Below are 19,939 nucleotides of genomic sequence, written 5' to 3'. Positions count from 1 at the left end.
ACTGCCGTCTTTAATTCCATGCCACATTATTAACTTCTAATGTGAATTAAAGATGATGCCTGCACGCAGCTCAGTCATATGAATCCTGACAGGTCTGTGAGGATTCCAGGGACAGTTTGTTCCAAGTCGTGGTGCCAGATCTACTTCCAGTAATTCATTGACTTTTTGTCAAATTAGGTCTTCGATCAACTTCTACTTGTTCATTACGGCCGATAGTTGCAGTTTCTCTTGTGTGCAGGATTCATTAAGTGCTCGGCGTCTTCGTGGCATCTGAAAGATACCGAGCACACACTTTGTCCAATTCTTGTCACACAAAAGCAAGTTGATCAAGGAGCTTATTTGCCACAAAAGCAGCACAACTTCTTAAACACCAAAATGAAGGAGGAAAAGCAGGAAAAAAGGAGGTCAGAAGAACACAGTTCTCTCACCAAGAAGAGGCTCCGTTTGAGGCTCCTTAGAAGAAGAGACGCAATGCACATGCAACAGCGTTAGCTGGGCCAAGACATCAGAAACATCCAGCTGTGTGCACCAAGGCCTCTTTTCCACAGACGTATTCAACACATTTATCAAGTCAGATTCCTATATATCATATCATTATACAAACAAATCAAACACACCCTGAAGGACATGATGGACAGACACGGAAAGCTACATTTTTAACTAGTTTAAAACCTACATTTGTCGAAGCCCTCATCGGTAATCCTAAAAGCTCTATTCTGTACGTCGTAATAAAGCTCCTTACCAATAAAAGGTCGTAAACTTAAGATGACAACAGCACCTGTAACAGCATCACTACATCCTGACAAACGCTTCGGTCTAAAATATAACTTTAGGATGACAAACAACACACACAGCAGATAAACTAACAAGCTAAATGTAACATAATATGTTGGATTTACTGAACGAGAACGCAGAGGGTCTCAGAAACGATCTCAAGTGGGACATAAATAATCTAAATTCGTAATGTGACACATAAGTATTGCAAACACTTGGTGTAATCTAATAGTCCCTGCAAAGCAATCAGTCTCCGTGGTCGTTGTTTCTGATGAGTGAAGCATCTGTCAGCAGTGAGTTTTTAATCGTTCTGCAGATTCAATCACTTTCAAGGATCATTTGGTGGGAGGCTGTTTGATGAACGAGGACGAACCGCTACGTCAAGCAGCTTAACATTCAGAATTTAATGATACGTTTTAGTGAATCACTCCCACCTTTTAGTAATTAGATCAAAATGCAGTTTTGGTGACAAGAAAACTGATTTATTCATATATTCAACACCTGAGGCTCTCTTTTTATTAACGGCTCACAGAAGTGATCCGGACATATTCCTCATAAATTCTTGTGTTGGTATTGATCTCCCAGCCCAAAGCAGAGAAATCAATTTCTTTTTCTCGGCGTGTTCTACGGCGAGTCTGTTTGTAATGTAGTTTTAGTTGATCCAGAGATTCAGTGGCCTCGTCGGGAATGATCGGGGTCAGCTGTCAATTATTCTAAAACTCCAAATCAGTCAGTTAATCAGCGCAGGTGGACAAGGAGGGTGAAAATAATTCAATTTACTAAAATTAATATCATAAGAATGACAAACATGGCCTGCTTTTCGTAGGTGATTTCTTTTTAAATGCTTACTCTAAATAATCAAAGGCACAATAATGCAATCAAGCATATGCAACTGATTAAACCAACAATTCATTCATTCAAAAATGAATAAAATGCATTTTAATTCCTCAGTTGGTACTTTCTTCCTGTGAGCTGGTGCAATAATTATTCCCCCCCATTGTCTGAACTGCCCTGCTGAGTGGTCTGAGATCACAACCTGTGCTTGTACTTCATTAAGAATGAAAAACATGACATGTTTTCATCTTGGAAATGTTGCCTCCTGTCGCTGAACACTTCCTCGCTTAAAACCTCGATTTAAGTCTCCAACATACCCTACCTGCCTCCTCTATTACTAAACATAAACTTCACTGTAATATAGCATAAACTAATGGAGTTCATGGACAGTTGCATTCATTTATAGACATTTAATTGCCTGCTCAATGTGAGTCACGCTGTATCTGAAGGGATGAGTCAAAATGTTTATATCAGCAACAGTAATTCCACTAATTACTGTGCAACAGTCAGGAGTGAACGGAGTAAAAAGGTGGAGAGCAGAACTGGAAATAATGTCTGTCTGAGGGCTCTTCAGCCTTGGCACCGTGTTAAATTTGGCTGAGAACATGCTCATCAGGTCCAGCTCTGTAGGGCAGGAAGTTGGCCACATGACCATCGTGACTCCCACAGCGGGAGCAGAACCCTTCTCTACATTTCAGTCCCATCAAACTGTAACGCATCTCCCTTTTACAACCGAACAACTTCTGCTAATTCACCACAACAGAGTCCTGTTCCTGCTGCAGAAAAATGAAGAAAGATAGAAGCACACAAGCTGGGTGTTACCTGTCTGAAAGCCTCGCCGTCTCCCTTGCCGGCCTGCTGAGCAAGGATCTCCAGCTTCTTGTTCTTCTCGTTCCTTCTATGTTCTTTATAGAGACAGGATGCGAAGCAGAGCAGCAGCATGAAGGCGATCAGGCCCAGCAGGGACAGGATGGCCACAGTCAGGGGGGGCAGCTTGTACCCTGAAATACACAGATGAGGACAGGAAAGAAAAACTAATGAGTCTCCTGTGTCTACAGAAATGTTTTGCTCTAACTGGGACTGTGCACAGAAGTTATCGTCTTTCTTCTGCCTCAGTACCTTAATGCTTGAATATCTAAATAAATGGTCATCAGTTTAAACATGCCAATCTCACATTTTCTATCATGTAAGTGACTGTTGGCATTTACATCACACTTTAAAGTATTAAACAGAAATAAACCAAGGGTTTTTTTTTAGGTAGTTCTCAGTTGCAGCTGGTAGATATATATATATATATATATATATATATATATATATATATATATATATATATATATATATATATATATATATATATATATATTTATTTATTTTGTGGGGGCTGTGCAACATCCAGTGATTGTCAAACGTTTTAAAATGAGTTAATGCAAAAAAGTAAAGTAAGATATTTCCATTTAAAAGGTTACTTTTTTCCATCATGAAATAACACACTATAACACTGGTGGAAATGTCCGTCGTCTCGTCTGCTTGATAACTACAAAATTGGCGTTCTTCACTTCTTCCTGAATATAATTCCTCACCGCGGACAAAATACAGTCGAGTCGATGTTTCCTGCGGTCCTAATATGGCTAACTTTGCGTAGTTATCTGGCGTTCTTGAGTTTCTTTATTTTCTCAGAAATATGTTTCATATCAAGAGATGGGACCAAGTCACACATGTGCTAGTCTCAAGTAAGTCCCTAGTAATTTTTTCTTGGTCAAGTCAAGTCCTGTAACAGGTCAAGTCAAGTCAAAGTCAAGTCACCTTATTACTGCAATTTGACCTGCAGAATCTGATCTTAATAAAGTGAAAAGACAAGATATAAGTAACTGTCAGTAAACATCATGGTGGTCCAACCTGTCCACCCCGTATCATATCAAGCTAACGTTAGCTAACTACCGACTAGGCTAACAGGATAATATTAGCTAATTTGACAAGCAGTTACTGGTGGATGGATCTTCAAATGACGAACAAAGTTCGAAGTTATGCTAGATGCTTAACACTCAAGTCATTCAAGTCGTCGTGTCTCAAGTCAAGTCAAGTTCCGAGTCTTTAACTTCCAAGTCCGACTCGAGTCTCAAGTCTTTTATTTTTTGTCAAGTCAAGTCACAAGTCATCAAAACAGCAACTCGAGTCGACTTGAGTCCCCATCTCTTTTCATATCCCTTAATCCCGTACACTGTCCTTAAAGGATCTGTCCCAGTCGTTTTAAAAAGCATACGCGGAAAACAAAATAAAGCGTTAGCATGGCTGCATCCAGCTAGCCGAGCCTTTCTGGTGTAGCAGTTAGGAGAGAAGCCTCTCACGTACCGCTTTCCCTTGTTTGATAGCCGGGCCCAACTCTTATACCCGAAGCTTCTCCATTAAAGTTCTCCTCTCAAATTTCAATTCAATTCAATTCATTTTTATTTATATAGCGCCAAATACAACAAATGTCATCTCAAGGCACTTAGATAGTAAGTCCAATTCAAGCCAATTAGAATTCAATTAGTTAATAATAATCATAATTCATAAAATAATCCAATTTGTTCATATAGAGCTAATTCAAAAACAATTTCCTAGCTAAGAAAACCAACAGATTGCACTGAAAACGTTTTGTTTTTCGGTCCAATCTCCCGGCCTGAGCGTGCCTGAGGCGACTGTGGAGAGAAACGACTCCCTTTTAACAGGAAGAAACCTCTGGCAGAACCACACTCAGGAAGGGTGGCCATCCGCCTCGACCAGCTGGGGTTTGAGAAGACAGAAAGGGGGGGAGGGGGCCAAATGGGTCTCGAAGGAGAGAACTTACGGAGTGAGGACTCGGTCTTATCAGGGTTGACATTTTGCTTGTAGAAAAATGGCGCCTGTTGAGAGTCCAACTGCCGGTTTGGGGCGATAAAATTGTCGCCCTTCGTTGAATTCTTTTGACAGCGCTGATTGGATAAATTTGTATTTTACGTTTGACAATGTGATTATGCTATTGGCTAATCTGCTACAAAACCCAGCGTCCTCTATGCTGAATTTGACAGGAAAAACAGATTTTACACAATAGTTTGTACTTTTTTTTAATTATATTTTACACATGCAATTGGGTATGTTAATATTTTAAACACAAAAATTTTAAATTTTGACATTTTTGTGAAAATCTTATGAATGATGCTTTCTGTTGGGAGGGCGGCGCCCTGGCGCCCTCTATTGGCCAATCGCTACTGGTAGTTCTGGTGTCACAAATTCAGGTTTAATTAGTTTAATTTCACTTAGAGTGGCATGCAGTCGTAAATTCTCATTCAAGATGCATGTGAAGATGCAATTTTTTTTATTCCAGGTGTGAAGTGATACACTTAGAGCAAACCAATTCTAATCATATCACCCAAGATGGATATGAATGCCAGGTGTTAATGGTTCTAAGTTGCTTTACATTGACTCACTAATGATTTTAAGATGCTCTTTACATATTCTTGTTCAAAGGGAAACTGGTAATTATTTTACAATTTGAGATATGTCAAAGAAATGCATTATGAGAGCAAAGTACAGCATAATGTTCATTTATCCCTTCTCATGCTTTCACTCAGCCGCGGCTATTCAGAGACAACACGGGAAGCCGGGCAGCCTCTCCCATTCTCTGGCGAAATTGCTACATCTTCAATGTTAAATTGACGATAAAACAGTTATTCACAAAACACAAGATATGCCCAATACTGCATTTACTTTCATAACTACAACATGTTGTCCTGTAGCTTAATGAAGTGATTTGTTCTGAAATCGCCGCCGTTCACTGAGGAAATCGTGTTATGAAGCCGCCACTAACAGCCAGGCTTCTGAGCCGAGGGACGCCCGGCTTCGAGGAGGGGGCGGGAGAGTCAAGTTTTTTTCTACAAATCTAGGTCATCATTGGCTAAATCGACAAAAACTCATCACTTCCAAGGCAGCCCGGTGTCTCTGGGGGTAGATTAGATGTGGGCGTGTCAATATGAGGGGCTGTGTCGTGATGATTGGAGTTAGTGTTTGTCCATCATGAGAGATCTTGTGGCAGCCGAATTTTTAAGCGGGGAGAAGCACGCTGGAACTTCAGTCCCAAAGCGGATACGAAAGAGACTGGTTGTCTGTGAAAGTGCTGTCGGACTTTCACTCATTTCCCATCGTTTCCATTTCCATCCTCACACACATACACTTTTGTAAATATTACACTGTAAATAAGAAACACATCCTTGTTGTTTAGAAGTTTTGTCAATCATATTCCTGTTGTGCATTTGTTTGTCGTGTTAGCTAGCTACTTTTAGTTGTTTCTTTCCAGAATTCATGCTGCCCATTCACAAATGTTACCTTTTTTAAGAATACTTACCACCACCATCAAACTCTAAGTATTCATTATGACAGGGAAAAATGCTCCACAGATTCTGATCCAGCCACAGATCCAGCCATTTACAGGCCTTAGATTCGATCATACTTGATTTTGGCCTTGCTGTGTGAATTTTCAAAGTCTATACCTTCTTTCTGTGTATTTGCTGGGCATACTTGTCATACTAGACACAGCTATGTTATAACTAATTATTTTTAACTTTGCTATCTTCTGCTTTGGGATGACACGAGCCACTACAACCCTGAACGTAATATGGGCTTCCCCTGTTTTAAAAGTCAGCAGCCGCCACTGCTTTCACTAGTTCGTTGGAAGAGACCATCAGATCACAGCCTGACGCCTTACTATATTCTAGTCCAAATGAAAACAGTATCATTAAAAATTCATGTTTTACAGCTTCCTCTAGAGGTATGATCTCCAAAACTGTCTCCACACAGTCCGCAGAACTGTTACATTTCTTTGTCTGATATGTCCTCCTGACTCATTGCTGCCACAATGAATGCATTGTTCCCATTGTTCCAGCTGGCTCAGTGTATACATGGCAGTGACGGTGCAGACTCGTGTTGGTTATCGTAGCCTGTGGACACGACATGGAAGCCACTGCAGCCTCAGGTAAGGTGTCTATAAAAAGCTAAGAGGGTTTGCTATATTTTTACATCAATCTTTTTTCTAACCTTCAACGCTGATGTAGACATGAGCCACAGGAAACCCAGCCAGGTCTGTCACTTTGAAGACACCCGAGTCCGATGCATGGAGCTTCTTCATGATGAGCTCTGAACCCTGCACAGTCAGCCTGCCCTCCAACTGAGGGTCCAGAGGCGTCACCAGAACCCCCTGCTCCACAATAACTCTGTCCTGGTTGTCTGATTTGGGCCTGTAGAGGATGTTGACGTTGGAGTACCGCTGGTAGAGTTTCATCCTCAGGTTTTCTCCATAGGAGAGCTGCAGGAAACTCTGGTGATCTGGAGGACCAAAGGGACAAACATAAACAAATGTGCATATTTACTGCAGAAGTTTCCTTTGATTTCAGCATTTTCCTAAGAACTTGAATAGGGGCAGAATCAAGAAAAAGGGGTCCAGCTGCCCTTGTTTGAGCTCTTAACATCATCATGACCTGGACGACTGAGAATCTACACTGACAGTCTCTCTCACTGTTGCATATATACAGCTCGCTGATGGCAGCTGGTCACAATAACAACAACATAATCTGGTACAGAAAATCTTAGAGTGTTTCAAATCATTTGGACACCATTAGAGTGGATCTAAATGACCGAAGTATTTACAGTAGAGTGGCAGTGATGATGATGTTTATCACTCAAAACAGTCGGACGGGAAAAGACACTTAGCAAGATTTTTTTCCATATCCTGACCATCAATTTAATATTTGATTCTAAGTTGAAAACATGATGATGCTCAGTCTCTGCTCTTTTCATCCAACCAGCATTTGCATCTGTGGTCAGTGTGGATAATGAATGGGTACGTTGTTTGTCCAAAGCTTCCAAATTGATCTCATTTGTGTTGTACATCTAAATGGGAAGCGGGGAAATACATTATGTGAGATTCTAACAAGAATATGGTTTGTCATCTAAACCAGAGATACTCATCACGCGGCTCCTCAGGCTTTAATTGGCGGCCTGTACTCACATAGTAGCTTATAACAATATGGTAACAATAACAATAATTTTTTCAAATAACATACAGCAAATACTGCACAGTATTAAGTATTTTTATTAAGTTTGTGTTTTTGTAGTATTAAGTATTTTTATTAAGTATTAATTAAGGCTTAATGGTGTTTCCTAAAGGGGGCTCTGTTAAACCTGGCAACGCAGCCCGCTTAAACCACCGTCACACTTGACCGCAGTGCACGCTAGCTCTTTTAGCAAGCGCGAGATGCAGGCACAATGGATCGGTTTTTAATTAAAAAAGGGCAAAAACCAGCACAAAAACCATGCTCATCCTGAATGTCTCACTATGATTACAACAACAAACTACAAATACAACATGAAGAAAGTCAAGGACATGCACGCCAGCTTCCGCTCATGCCATAAGGTAAATGTGGTCTTAATTTAAAATGTATTGGCTGTGTTGTTTCTTTCTTTGTGGGATGTTTTATATGTAGAAATGCATATTTGCAAAAGGGGACTTTAGTATGTTTTCGTAAAAGTGGCTCTTCCCTTGATTTTGCTCTGCCAATGTGGCTCTTGTGAAAAAAATAGTGAGTATCACTGCTCTAGACTATTCAAGCACTCCACTTGGAATGATTTCAGTTAAACTCGGGAGCAGGTAACAGAAAGAATCCCACGCTCACGTGAGACTGATAAATGACTTCAGCCTGACAGGAGGCAGCAAAGCTCAGACGTCTCCTCACCTCTGACGTTCAAACAGTTCTTCATCTTGGTGTGGCCCTCGCGGTCCAGCACAGTGAAGCTCCCTTCATCCATCATCCTGACAGAGTGCAGAGTCACCCGCTTCTCCGAAACACTGAGGCGCCTCCCGTAATCTTCTCCCAGCACTGTTGTCTTGTTGTACAGGACCACAGGTGGAGGCTCGGATGTCTGCTGCACGACCGTCTGGTTGACTTTAACCAGACTGGGCCTTAACCAAAGAAATCAGATCAGCCTGATCAGTGATGCTGCAGCAGCGGTTCTGCCTCTGACAGGTAAACTGTCTGAAATAATGGTGGAGCAACGCATTTTTTCTGGCTCCAGGTTTGGCACAGCTTCATTTTGCTGATCATACCTGAACTCCAGGGTGATGGGACCTTCGATACGGTTGAGATGGATGGTGTAGGTTTCTCCGTACTTTACCACCTGCTCCATGGAGCAGTCTGCTCATCAACACGAGGGGAACAGAAGTAAATACAGCAGGTCGATATAGTCAGTGGGGGCAGTTCTATAGGTAATAGTAATATTCCTTAACTTTACGTCTTAAATTACCATGAATTTGAAACAAAGTCTTTGTCATTTTTACAGGAAATTAGCAAAAATCCCAGAACGGTCAGTGCTGTGCTCATTACAGATGCAAAACAAAGCCTCATGTTCTTCCAATTAAGCTCAGAACATTCAACTAACATTAAAGGGACATTTTCTTTAGGTTAGAATGACCTTCAATTAATTCAATTTTCATTTATATAGCCCCAAATTACGACAAATGTCATCTCAAGCCACTTCAAAGATACAATCCAATTCAAGCCAATTAGAATCAAATTCATTGTAATTGTAATACAGTCAAAATCAAATCAAATCCAATTAATTTAATTCCAAATTATTCCAAACTGGTGTTATTTTAGCATTTCTGCTGAAACAATAAGGGAACATTCATAACAAACACGCTGACAGACTTCAGTGTTGGACCAGCGCTGAAGATAAAACTCCTTTTTGTCTTTATTCGTCCTTTTTTAGGGAAATGTGTCTTTAAACTTCTATAAAATCTGCAGAAAACACAGGTTCTTCTGGCAAATTCAAATACAAAGATAATTGGTCTTTTGTTTTGTTCCCAGAACCTCGCAGGGACGTTGTTTTTTTGGTTATGAAATGTTCTGCTTGTATGGTTCACCAGAAAGGTTTTCCTGGTTTTAATGGAACATTACTTTTAATTGAATGACGTTCTGTGACAGAATAGCTTCTAATATTATGGACTTTGAGACAAACGTTGGAGGAACCAAAACATGTAACTAAAAACTATTTATATATATATATAGATATATACATATCTATATATATAGATATGTATATTTATATATCAGAAACCTTTCCTGTTGAACCATAAAACCTTATCGGGGAACCTTCCTGCAACATTGTTTATGGAACATTTTGGAAGCCAGAGTATGTTACATGGGTTAAAAATAACCCATCTAACCCATCTAAAAGTATTGTTAATAAAACATTGAATATTTTACATGCCTTTTACGGCACATGATGGATGAACCTCATGTGAGTTAGTGACCTGGAAATCATGTCTTGGCCTGTTTTGTTTCATTCGTTTGAGTCAAAGTTCAGAAATTCTTTGAGTCAATACTTGCAGCATAAAATCTGCAGGCAGCTGCCAGATAAAGTGTTTCTCCGTTTGTCAGGGGCAGCTGAACGCTGCTCAGGACTTTGTGAAGTTTAACCCACATCAAAGAATGTGACAGACGTGTTGATTTCACTCGTGATTGTAATTGTACTCAGAACGCACTTTGCTCTGTTCTTTACCTCGTGGTGGATACGGAGCAGCTGCATCTCCCTCACAAATCTGAATTAAATTAATTAAAATCATCAGAACTTGCTGAATATTTAACCAACTATCAAGTGGTTTAGTTTGTTAAAGATGGCGGATGTTTTTTTATGATACAGGACACTGTTTCCCATACCAAAAACGTTTCCACTCGTGGAATTAAGCTTAATTATTCTTCTGTTCTCGACTGTAACTTTGATCAGAGACACCTTTCCGGCAGGTCAACATGTCCTCCCACTCTTTAGAGAAGAAGGCTGCAGGGCGCTTACCCCTGACGATGAGGATGAGGTGGTTGACCATGTTGGGGTTGATGGTGTTTCTGATGATGTACATGCCCTCGTCCTCCTCCTGCACATTCTTCAGCACCAGGTGGCCCACAGAGATGAGCTGGGCCTTTGATGTGTTCACCACCTGGCCCGCTTGCACGAGAGGCGCCTCGTAGGAGTGATTGGTCCTGGGTTTAAACACAACCTCCAAGTTGTTCCAAGGCGGCATGTCGATGTGAACGTCCTCGCCGAAGAAGGCCGTCCTGTGCTCCTCTTTGACTGCTGGAAACAATAATCCGTTAATGCTCAGTCAGCGTTTTTACCCGCGCGTTAACAACAACAACAACAAACGTGCGGTTTTACCTTTCAAAGATGCTGACACGACTGCGAAAGAACAGAGAGAAGAAGGAAAATCAGTTCTTTTGTTCTAAAGTGTAACTTGGAAGCATTTGAAATGTAAATGCATCACATAATGACGGCTATAAATAGGCCCCAACAGCTTTTAATAACAAAAGGGAAGAAAGCAAACAAGAGAAAGTCCAGTAGATTTGGCATCTTTCCTGCATTTTTTTTAAAGACCTCTTGCAAATAATTAAGTCGAAACAAGTTTAGTTTTGCAGGAATCTCTGTTTCAAACATTCATTTATCCCAAGTGACTGATTATATTTGCGCTTACTGGTGCAGAACAGGATGCTAAGCACTGCAGCTCCGAGTACTTTCATCTTGAATTGTCTGTATCTGCAAAAAAGAAACACACACACTCAATATTACACAACAAATAGACTTTTATAGCATCATCATGGCTTCAAAAAGGCAAAAGACAAAAGAGAAATCTGCCATAATTATATTACCGTAGGAGCATTTTATTTGACAAGATGTATTAAAGTTGCGTAACATTGAGGTGGTATGGCTTAATTGGGTTCAGTGTTTAATTTAAAACAGCCTCTGTGCAGCTCCTGAAGCTGAGAGGTCCGCCCCCCCACTGCTCTGCGCCACCGTGCCACATTAAACAGTGCTTCGCAAATTAGCTCTTCGGGTTCCAACTGTGCTGCCAAGACTCTGTGGCAAGAAAATCTATAGTTTCATTTGTTTTCTAGCTGCAAAGTAAAATACCCAACTTGGCCAAGCTTGATAGATAAAGCGTCTTCGAGGCATGAAGGTGCAGCAGGCGCAAAACAAAGACATTCTGTGGTGAGCTGAACGGCAGCTCTGCACATCTCCTGCTGCGAGACAAGAAAATCCACTCACAAAACGCGACCACACACACCCAAAAAGAAGGGAAAATGCAGTGAAAAGGACAAAAGAAATGAGAAAAGGTGAGGGAGGAGGAATCCTAGGTGTAAAACCACTCCTCTGGGACAATGAGATGGACAGGAGCCAGGAGGCATGAAGAGATATACCTACTGCATGGAAGAAGCATACTTAACCATCACTGGATATAAATGTAAATGTAAATGTATTTCATTTATACAACCCTTTACAAACAATCATTACGATGTACCAAAGTGCTTTACAGCAGGTAATAAATAAAGAGAAGAATAAGTAAAAAGAAATAAAAACAATAAAAGAACAGTGAAAGCAATAAAATACAACAAAATCGGATAAGATAAAATAAGATAAAAGTGTCATCATACTACTGGGCATTAAAAGCAATCCTAAATAAGTAGGTTTTTAGCCTAGATTTGAATTAATCTGGATGGGTTGTTAATGTGAGAGTCACAACGTTTGGAAGCTCTGAACCCTGTAAAGTCAAGTAGAACTCCATTAGTCTCTGAAAATGGAGTCTTTTGAACTGGTTGCCATGACAAACCGCATCCAGCCAACCTGTGGTTGACTGTCAGGAAAAATATCTGCACTTTATTTGGTTAGATTAGACGCCTAAGGCTGGCATCGGCATTTTAGTTGAACTAGGACAGAAGGATTCACAATTTCTCCCTCCACAGTTAGATTTCATGAGACATGAGCCTGTGTATCAATGACCAATGTTTGCAAACTTTAAAAACGGAGCTTCAGAAAAATGAGACAGTACAGGACTCATCTGTCGTAACTACTTCTACAGAGAGGCTGACATTTGGACGACAACATTCAATCCGCTCACTCCTGACCTCAGCACTGTGTTGACAGCAGCTGGTCCCGCGGGGCCTCGTTCTGAGGATTTGTGCTCTGTGTATCAAAGAATGCTGCCGTGCATTATCAGAGTAACTATAACACATGGTGCCATGTGAAAAAGAAAGTTATTCAAGATGGTTTACAATTCAAGTCATAATAAGAAATGAAAAAAAAAAAAGATTAAGCGTTCATTAAGAGTTCATCCTTAATGCTTCCACAGGAATTAAGAGGGCAAGTAGCAGCCAGCTGCTGCTAATGAAAGGCACTTCATTGACTGATCATCAGTCAGTGTGAGCATCTCTATAAAAGCAGAAGTTCTGTCAGTTTTCAGCATTCAGGTGTGTGTTAACACGATGCCAAGGAGGAAAGACATCAGCAATAATCTTAGAGAAGCAGCTGCTGCTGCCCATCAATCTGGGAAGGGTTATAAGGCCATTCCCAAACTATCTGGAGTCCATCATTCAACAGAGAGAAAGATTATTCACAAGTGGAAAACATTCAGGACAGCTGTCAATCTTCCCAGGAGTGGACGTCCCAGCAAGGTCACCCCAAGGTCAGAAACCCAAGAGCTACATCTCAGACTCTGCGGGCCTCAGTTAGCATGTTAAAGGTTAAAGGTCATGACAGCACAGTTAGAAACAGACTGAACAGGTATGGCTTGTGTGGAAGGGCTGCAGGAGAAAGCCTCTTCTCTCTAAAAAGAACATGGCAGCACAGCTCAGGTTTGCAAAGCTGCATCTGAACAAACCACAAGACTTCTGGAACAATGTCCTTTGGACAGACCAGACCAAAGCGGAGATGTTTGCTCATGATGAACAGCAGCACGTTTGGAGGAAACCAAACACAGCATATCAGCACAAACACCTCACACCAGCTGTCAAGCACGGTGGTGGAGGGCAGATGATCTGGGCTGGTTCTGCAGCCACAGGACCTGGGCACCTTGCAGCCATTGAGTCCACCATGAACTCCTCTGGATACCAAAGTGTTCCAGAGTCAGATGTGAGGCCGTCTGTTCAGTGAATAATGACACAGTCATGTGCTGTTGTTCATCTGAGGTTGTTTTTACCTCATTTTAAGGCCTGATGAGAACCGATTTTTATTTTTTTTCATTTTATGTCCAGACGTAGAATTGACAGAGGGGTGTAGTTTCTTTTTGACAACTGTATCAGTAGATAGAAGAAGCTGAAAAGTAGTGAGCTAAACATGCTTCATTTATATTCACCAACCTGCTAAATGGACCCAAACAGCACAAAAAAGATGGATATGTGTCCCAAAGAGCTGCTGATTAAAGTTTCAGAGCTCTACACCAGCTTAGAAAATAAAGTACTGAAGTACTGAAAAGTTCTGCCTGCTTTCTCAGATAAGGGATTAGAGAGCTCTTAAGAGAGGAAAAAACAGAAAAAGCCTCGCTGCTTCACACTAAATCATCTGACGCCGGAACATTGTTCAAAGAGGCTCTTAAATGGAACACAGTAATCACATTTTATTCTGCTAATTTCTTCCCCGTGAAGCAGGTTTGAATTATATCTCGTTCATGTTCTACAGCGCCATTAGCTTATTACTGGAGTGAGTGCTCACGCTGCGGAGCTGAATGGACATAAATCCCAGGTTTGATTCGTAAGACAGAGAGAACTATGCGTACGTCTGTACTGCTGATGATTATGTAAATGCTCACATCAACGTGAACTTTTCAGACTGTCACACGAGAAGCACGAAACTCTACGAAAACTGCACAAAGCACTGCGAGAGGGCCAAGTCAAGGGATGAAAAGGTGACATCCGGGAACAAGGACCCACGCAACCCCATGATTTTTTATTTGATTCGTCGTCTCGGATTCTCTCTGATGTCAGAAACATTAAATGTGCGGTTGCAGACACGTTTTAAAACACTTGCCGTGTCACCGCAGGATGAAAGCTGAGGTGACTCGTGTGTAACCACCGTCCTTCATCCGAAGGCGTGATGTCCATCTTAAAACTGATTCCAAACAGGGTCATTGCTCCTGTTATGACCATTTAGATCAACCGGCCTGCTCAGAGCAAAGCATGCACTGCTGAGTGTGACACGACGAGGTCACAGCTTTCTCTCATCTTTCTCTCATTGGTCCATCGTGACTGACGGATTTAGGAGCCTTTTCTCCTCCGTCTCTCCTCTCCCACCCAATGAGCAGAATGGAGGCATCATGCCTTAATCCTCCTCTGGTTACACTATCAGCTTTCTCATCATTCTGCTTCTTCCTGTCTCTGCTTTTCTGTCTGTGTCTTCTGCTGAAAAACTCCCTTTACTGCCTATGTTCTCTCCACTCAATTACCCCTCTGAGTCTTCTCGGGTCAGTCAGTCTGACACATTGCTTTGCTGATAAGCCGGGCTAACACTTTCCTATTATTAATTATCCTCCACAGTCACGTGTATTACGTCATAGCTGCTCTCTTTAAGTGCTCTCCATCACTGCTGCTAATCTCAGTCGCCTCATTTTACAGCGTTATTGTTTTAATGTTCAAATTGACATTGCAAAGGTCTGGCAAGCGTTCTCCAGTTCATCCATCTATCAATTTCAGCATGAAAATCAATTAATGAACAGTACCGTGCAGAAAATACAGAGTCATTTCTTTCTATTTCTTTTCCAAGCAGCAGCATGAGCAACAGTTCTCCAGCTTCCTGAAGGTCCTTCAAAGTTTTTCTTTGGACATTTTCTGCTTATTCACTCACTTTTTCACTTAAAGGATGAACCATGTCGACACATAACAGACCACTCAGCAAAGAAGCCATTTTAAATTGGATCTTCGGGCACTTTGTTCCCAGCAGCCTGTCACAGAGACGCATCATTTGTTCCCATTTCTTTAGCTGCATCTGTGAAAAACAGCAAAGATAACACAGTCTGACAGACAGAAAACAGGATTTCTGCAGCAACAAGGTGATTCCCAAAGAGCTGTTAGCTGAAAACTTGGCATATCTCAGCATGGTGTGCAGTGTGTCCTTGAAACATTTGAGGAAACTGTGGAGGACAGAAGAAGAAGTGTCAGGCCTAAAGAACTATCTACAGCAGATGAACAGGATCTGAAAGTGACGTCCTTAAGAAAGAGGAAAAAATCCAGCAAAGACCTGACACAGGAGCTGAGAGATGCATCTGGACCTTCAGCTGATCCATCTGCTGTTGGCCCAAGCCTCATCAGAAATGGGCTCCATGGAAGGGTGGCTGTCAAGAAGCCGTTCTTAAGGAAGGGAAACAGGGAGAAAAGGCTGAGCTGTGCCAAAGGACACAAGAAGTGGGCTGAAAATCAGTGGCAGCAGGTCTGATGGAGGGATGAATCCTCCCCAGAGCCCGGAGCTCAACATTACTGAAGCAGTGTGGGATCATGTTGGCAGAGAACGGAACAAAAGGCAGCCCACATCCAAAGAAGAGCTTTGGGATGTCCTTCAAGAAGCCTGGAGAACTATTCCTGAAGACTCCTTAAAGAAAGGACAGAACGCTCGTCTGAGAGGGTTCAGGCTGTGTTGGAGGAGAAAGGAGCTCAGAGCAGATATTCACTTTAAAGCTGCTCAGAACTGAACAAACTCTGCTTTTTTCCTTATTTACTGTATTTACATTCATGTTTGCTCATGTTTAAACCAATCACTGCACCAGTGTTGTATAGTAACGAAGTAAAAATACTTCACTACTGTACTTAAGTATATTTTGGAATACTTTGTACTTTCCTCGAGTTTAAATTTTTTTGACAACTTTCCCTTTTACTTCACTACATTTCCGAACTTAATTGCATACTTTTACTCCAATACATTTTCATTGTTCGGTTTAGTTACTCGTTACAAAAAAAAAGAGAGAGAGAGAGAGAAAAAAAACGCAACTGTGTTTTGACCCCATGCATGTTATGCCTGCCCAAAGACGTGGAAATTCTATCTTACAGAAACTCCCCTCTTCCTCTTCAGATGCCAGATAAGCTGCAGTTCCCTCCCAGTTCTTTTTTTCTTTTGTATAATGGCCGCTTGTGTGTGCACCTCCTATAGCTTGTGAAGTACAGTAATTGTAACAGCTTTTTTTCTTGGTGATGTTGGCCGCATTTTCTGCACTGAGTTATTTTATTTATGTTTTAGAAAGGTTTACAAAAGGGGTTTCAAACTGGACTCCCTCTTCAGATGCCAGATAAGCTCCAGTTTTCTCCTATTTTTTTCTTTAAAGTTTGTTTAAAATGATGGCAAGAACAGTAGCAGCCTCTTTTGTTTCATTTTTTTCTTAATGGTGTAATGTGCGCCTCATTTTCAGCACTGACCTTACTTGAAGAAGAAAAACTTAAAGGTTCACAAAGTTTGTATTTTCTGTCTAAACCTGGTCTAAACTTTGCCTGCACTAGTTTGTGTGTAGATTTTAAGTGTATTTGACCTTCAAAGTTTACCAAAATATAAAAAATGTCATTCAAACTGCATTTGCCTTGTTTACTTTTTACTTATACTTTTCATTACATTACTTAAAGGTGGGGTAGGGGTTCTTTTTCTGGAACATTTTTTTACACATTGCTTGAAATACTCTTCACACCCCCATTCCAACCAATTAATTAAAAGTTTTGACACAAATATGAAAAGTTTTAGTGGCCTCTAGAACGTACAATCTTGCTGTCAGAACGGCGCTCGTGCACCTTCGTGCTCGTGCGCGTTCATGTACTCTAGAGGCGTGCCTTCAGGGGGAAAGTGAAGAACAGGGTTGGGACTTTTGACCGGTGTATTTTCAAAATGCAGCTTCGCTGGACTCAAAACCCAGGATCTCCTACCCTACCTTTAAAGGTAGGGTAGGAGATCCTGGAAAAACGGTTCCTGCAAGCTATAATTTTGAAAATACACAACCTTGCCTCTCCCTTCAGCCCACCCCTCGAAACCACGCCTTCAAAACACATGAACGAGTCACGAGTCTGTGAATGCGCAGGGGGGAGGGGTGAGGGGAGGGGCTGACGGTTGATTGGCGTGTCAGAATCCAATAGAAGTAACTCTCATCATTACTTCTATTGTTCAGACATTTCCTCTTGCAACACCCTCTACAATGGACTAAAATATTATTTTTTTCCCCAAACATTCTAATTTAGTGGGTGCAATGGGGTCGTGAGGAGGTTTTCAGACAATATGATCAAAAATGCTCCAGAAAACATCACAGACCCCGCCTTTAAGTACATCTATTTTTACAGTAATTCTCATACTTAAGTACAAGACGTTTCGGATACTTTCATATTTCATATTACTATCTTACAGTCATATTTTGGAGGGGTACCTATACTTTTACTTGAGTGTGAGATTTCAGTACTTTATACAACACTGCTCTGCACCTATTTCCTGACTTCCTGAAAGAAATAAAGAGTGGCTTAACACAGAACTGCAGTTTCAGTCCAACCTTAAACTTGAGGATATCATCCACCACCTTAAAAGTGGGACCCCCCTCCATCCCCACTCCCCATCTTCCTCCCCCTCCTCACCCTTTCCAGCCTGGAGAAGCTGCTGGTGCAGCTCAGGGTGTGTCACGATCGGCACGGATTGGGGGCATCCCCTTGTGATGAAAGATGGAGGAAATGATGGCGGAAGAGTGAGCATGAATGAAGAATGCAAGGTTGTATTGATCATATTAAAGCTTAAAGCATAAAGCATGCTCTCACTGTCCATGCGGTTTCATTCCTTAACAGATTCCTTGATCGATGCCACCAGTGACCAGAGATTGAGCCAAAAACCAGCTGGTTTTGAAGTTTTTCCCCCCACAAATTTCCATAAATTGGAGTCATGGTTCATTTTTTTGGCTCTGAGGTGTAGGAAACACTATCGCTCATTCATTGTTTCTCTCATTCAGCAGTGACAAACACGCTCCTTAGTCAGCAGCTTTAATGTGTGCCGTAGTGCATTGCGGAACCGTTTCCACCGGGGTGGACCAGAAAATACCCCCCGACTCAGGCGGGTATATCCCGGACGCACGACATGATGACACGCCGCAGCTTGTCCTACATGCACCATACTGTTAGCCCCTGTGTAAAACCCACAAACCAGCATCAGTTTACATGCATTTCAGAGGCAGAAATAACGGGATTTAAATAATTACCTTCATTTTTATACAAAAGGGAGGAGGCCACTTAAAGCGTGTGAAATAACGGATTGTGTGAGCAGTGCGCGGATTTCTGTCAAATTGCTGCAGAAATGTAAAGTTTACCCCCGGGCTTTATGCCTGGAAAACGTCCATTTCTCTTCTGTTACTACCTTAATTCATGTGAAGATGTCCATAACTGCTGATTCTCCTTCCAACGTCCTGAATCAGCCGTATGGGACCCCTCAACACAGGCAAATACTCACATAAACAGCCAAGGAAAACTGCAGAATTTAACCCACTATCTCCCTGTTTGAACGGAAAGCTGAAAAAAACATATATGCCTCTAACAGTCAGAAATAGATGATGGTAATTACCTTTCTCAAGCCTCGAATCCGAAAATCTGTGGACTGGGAGGGGCACAGGAGAGGTGGAAATTGCTTCTTTCTTTTTTTTTCTTTTTTTTTTCTTTATTTCATGAATCTCGTCCACCCCACCACCCCCAGCCCGATGACAACAGACTCAGTGGGGGAAGATCGGGAGCAGCTGAAGATTTCGGTTGATGTCGGGTGTGTGGACCCCTGGAGTTCGGCTGTGATCGGGAAGCTTCGGCAGAGATGCTGCTTCTGGCTCGGAGCCACAAGAAGACGCTCTGCAGTTTAGCCTCGGGCCACCATTACACACGCACGATTTCTCCAGTCTGATGGAGATGTGGTCCATCAGTGTGAGGGCGGATTCTCCTCCGACCACACGATCCTCCTCAGCTTGTTCCGCTCAGATGCTATTTGACCTTCTTATTTCTTGTTTTTGCACCATGAATGAAGCGGAAATGCTGCTTCTGATTGATCTCTTCTCCAGTGGACTGAATCAGCAACAAAACGTGTCTCAGAGCTATTCATTTACATATTTGTGAAGGTGTTATCTTCCTATCACCTGGAACCAGTCTGCCCAGTATCCTCTGACCTCTCACATCAACAAGGCATTTCCACTGTCTTTGACATATTTATGACAACAGACTCAGTGTATTTAGAATATTGTAATGATGAATGAAACAAGCAGTTGCCGAACTGCTTTTTTTTTTTTTTTATTAAACTCTACACCCCACAACTTACAGTGTTGCTGGACAAGGAACACGAGGGTCTATGGAAGTTCTTCTGTGCCATCAGAGTTTGAATGCGAATTTCTAATATCGAATTTTTACAGCATCAAAATCAGACTTTGAATTTGAAAAACCAACAGTGGAAAAAAAAAAATTCAGTGGAAAAATTCAACTTCCAAAAATTCAGTAGAAAAAGAACCAGACTCAACATCCGGGTAAAC

At 41.5% G+C, this 19,939-nt stretch overlaps 1 protein-coding gene across 2 annotated transcripts in view; it reads right to left on the bottom strand.

Moving 5' to 3' along the window:
• LOC142367463 (uncharacterized) overlaps nt 1–19,437 on the bottom strand; it is a 28,632-nt gene extending 9,195 nt beyond the window's left edge. Inside the window, exons 1-8 of one of the 2 annotated variants that reach the window (XM_075449432.1) lie at nt 18,997–19,437; nt 11,141–11,202; nt 10,828–10,848; nt 10,468–10,746; nt 8,723–8,810; nt 8,352–8,578; nt 6,658–6,945; nt 2,431–2,609 (exon numbers count right to left, since the gene is read on the bottom strand). In XM_075449432.1, the coding sequence (XP_075305547.1) occupies nt 2,431–2,609; nt 6,658–6,945; nt 8,352–8,578; nt 8,723–8,810; nt 10,468–10,746; nt 10,828–10,848; nt 11,141–11,186 (1,128 nt within the window). In that variant the 5' untranslated portion in view covers nt 11,187–11,202; nt 18,997–19,437. The remainder of the gene's footprint in view (nt 1–2,430; nt 2,610–6,657; nt 6,946–8,351; nt 8,579–8,722; nt 8,811–10,467; nt 10,747–10,827; nt 10,849–11,140; nt 11,203–18,996) is intronic. The other variant, XM_075449433.1, reaches the window with a different exon arrangement.
• Nucleotides 19,438–19,939: the final 502 nt, after the last annotated feature.

This window comes from Odontesthes bonariensis, chromosome 18, assembly GCF_027942865.1.
Source record: "Odontesthes bonariensis isolate fOdoBon6 chromosome 18, fOdoBon6.hap1, whole genome shotgun sequence".
Lineage (NCBI taxonomy): Eukaryota > Metazoa > Chordata > Actinopteri > Atheriniformes > Atherinopsidae > Odontesthes > Odontesthes bonariensis.
Note: the sequence above shows the minus strand (reverse complement) of the source record. Positions and strands in the feature narration are given on the sequence as shown.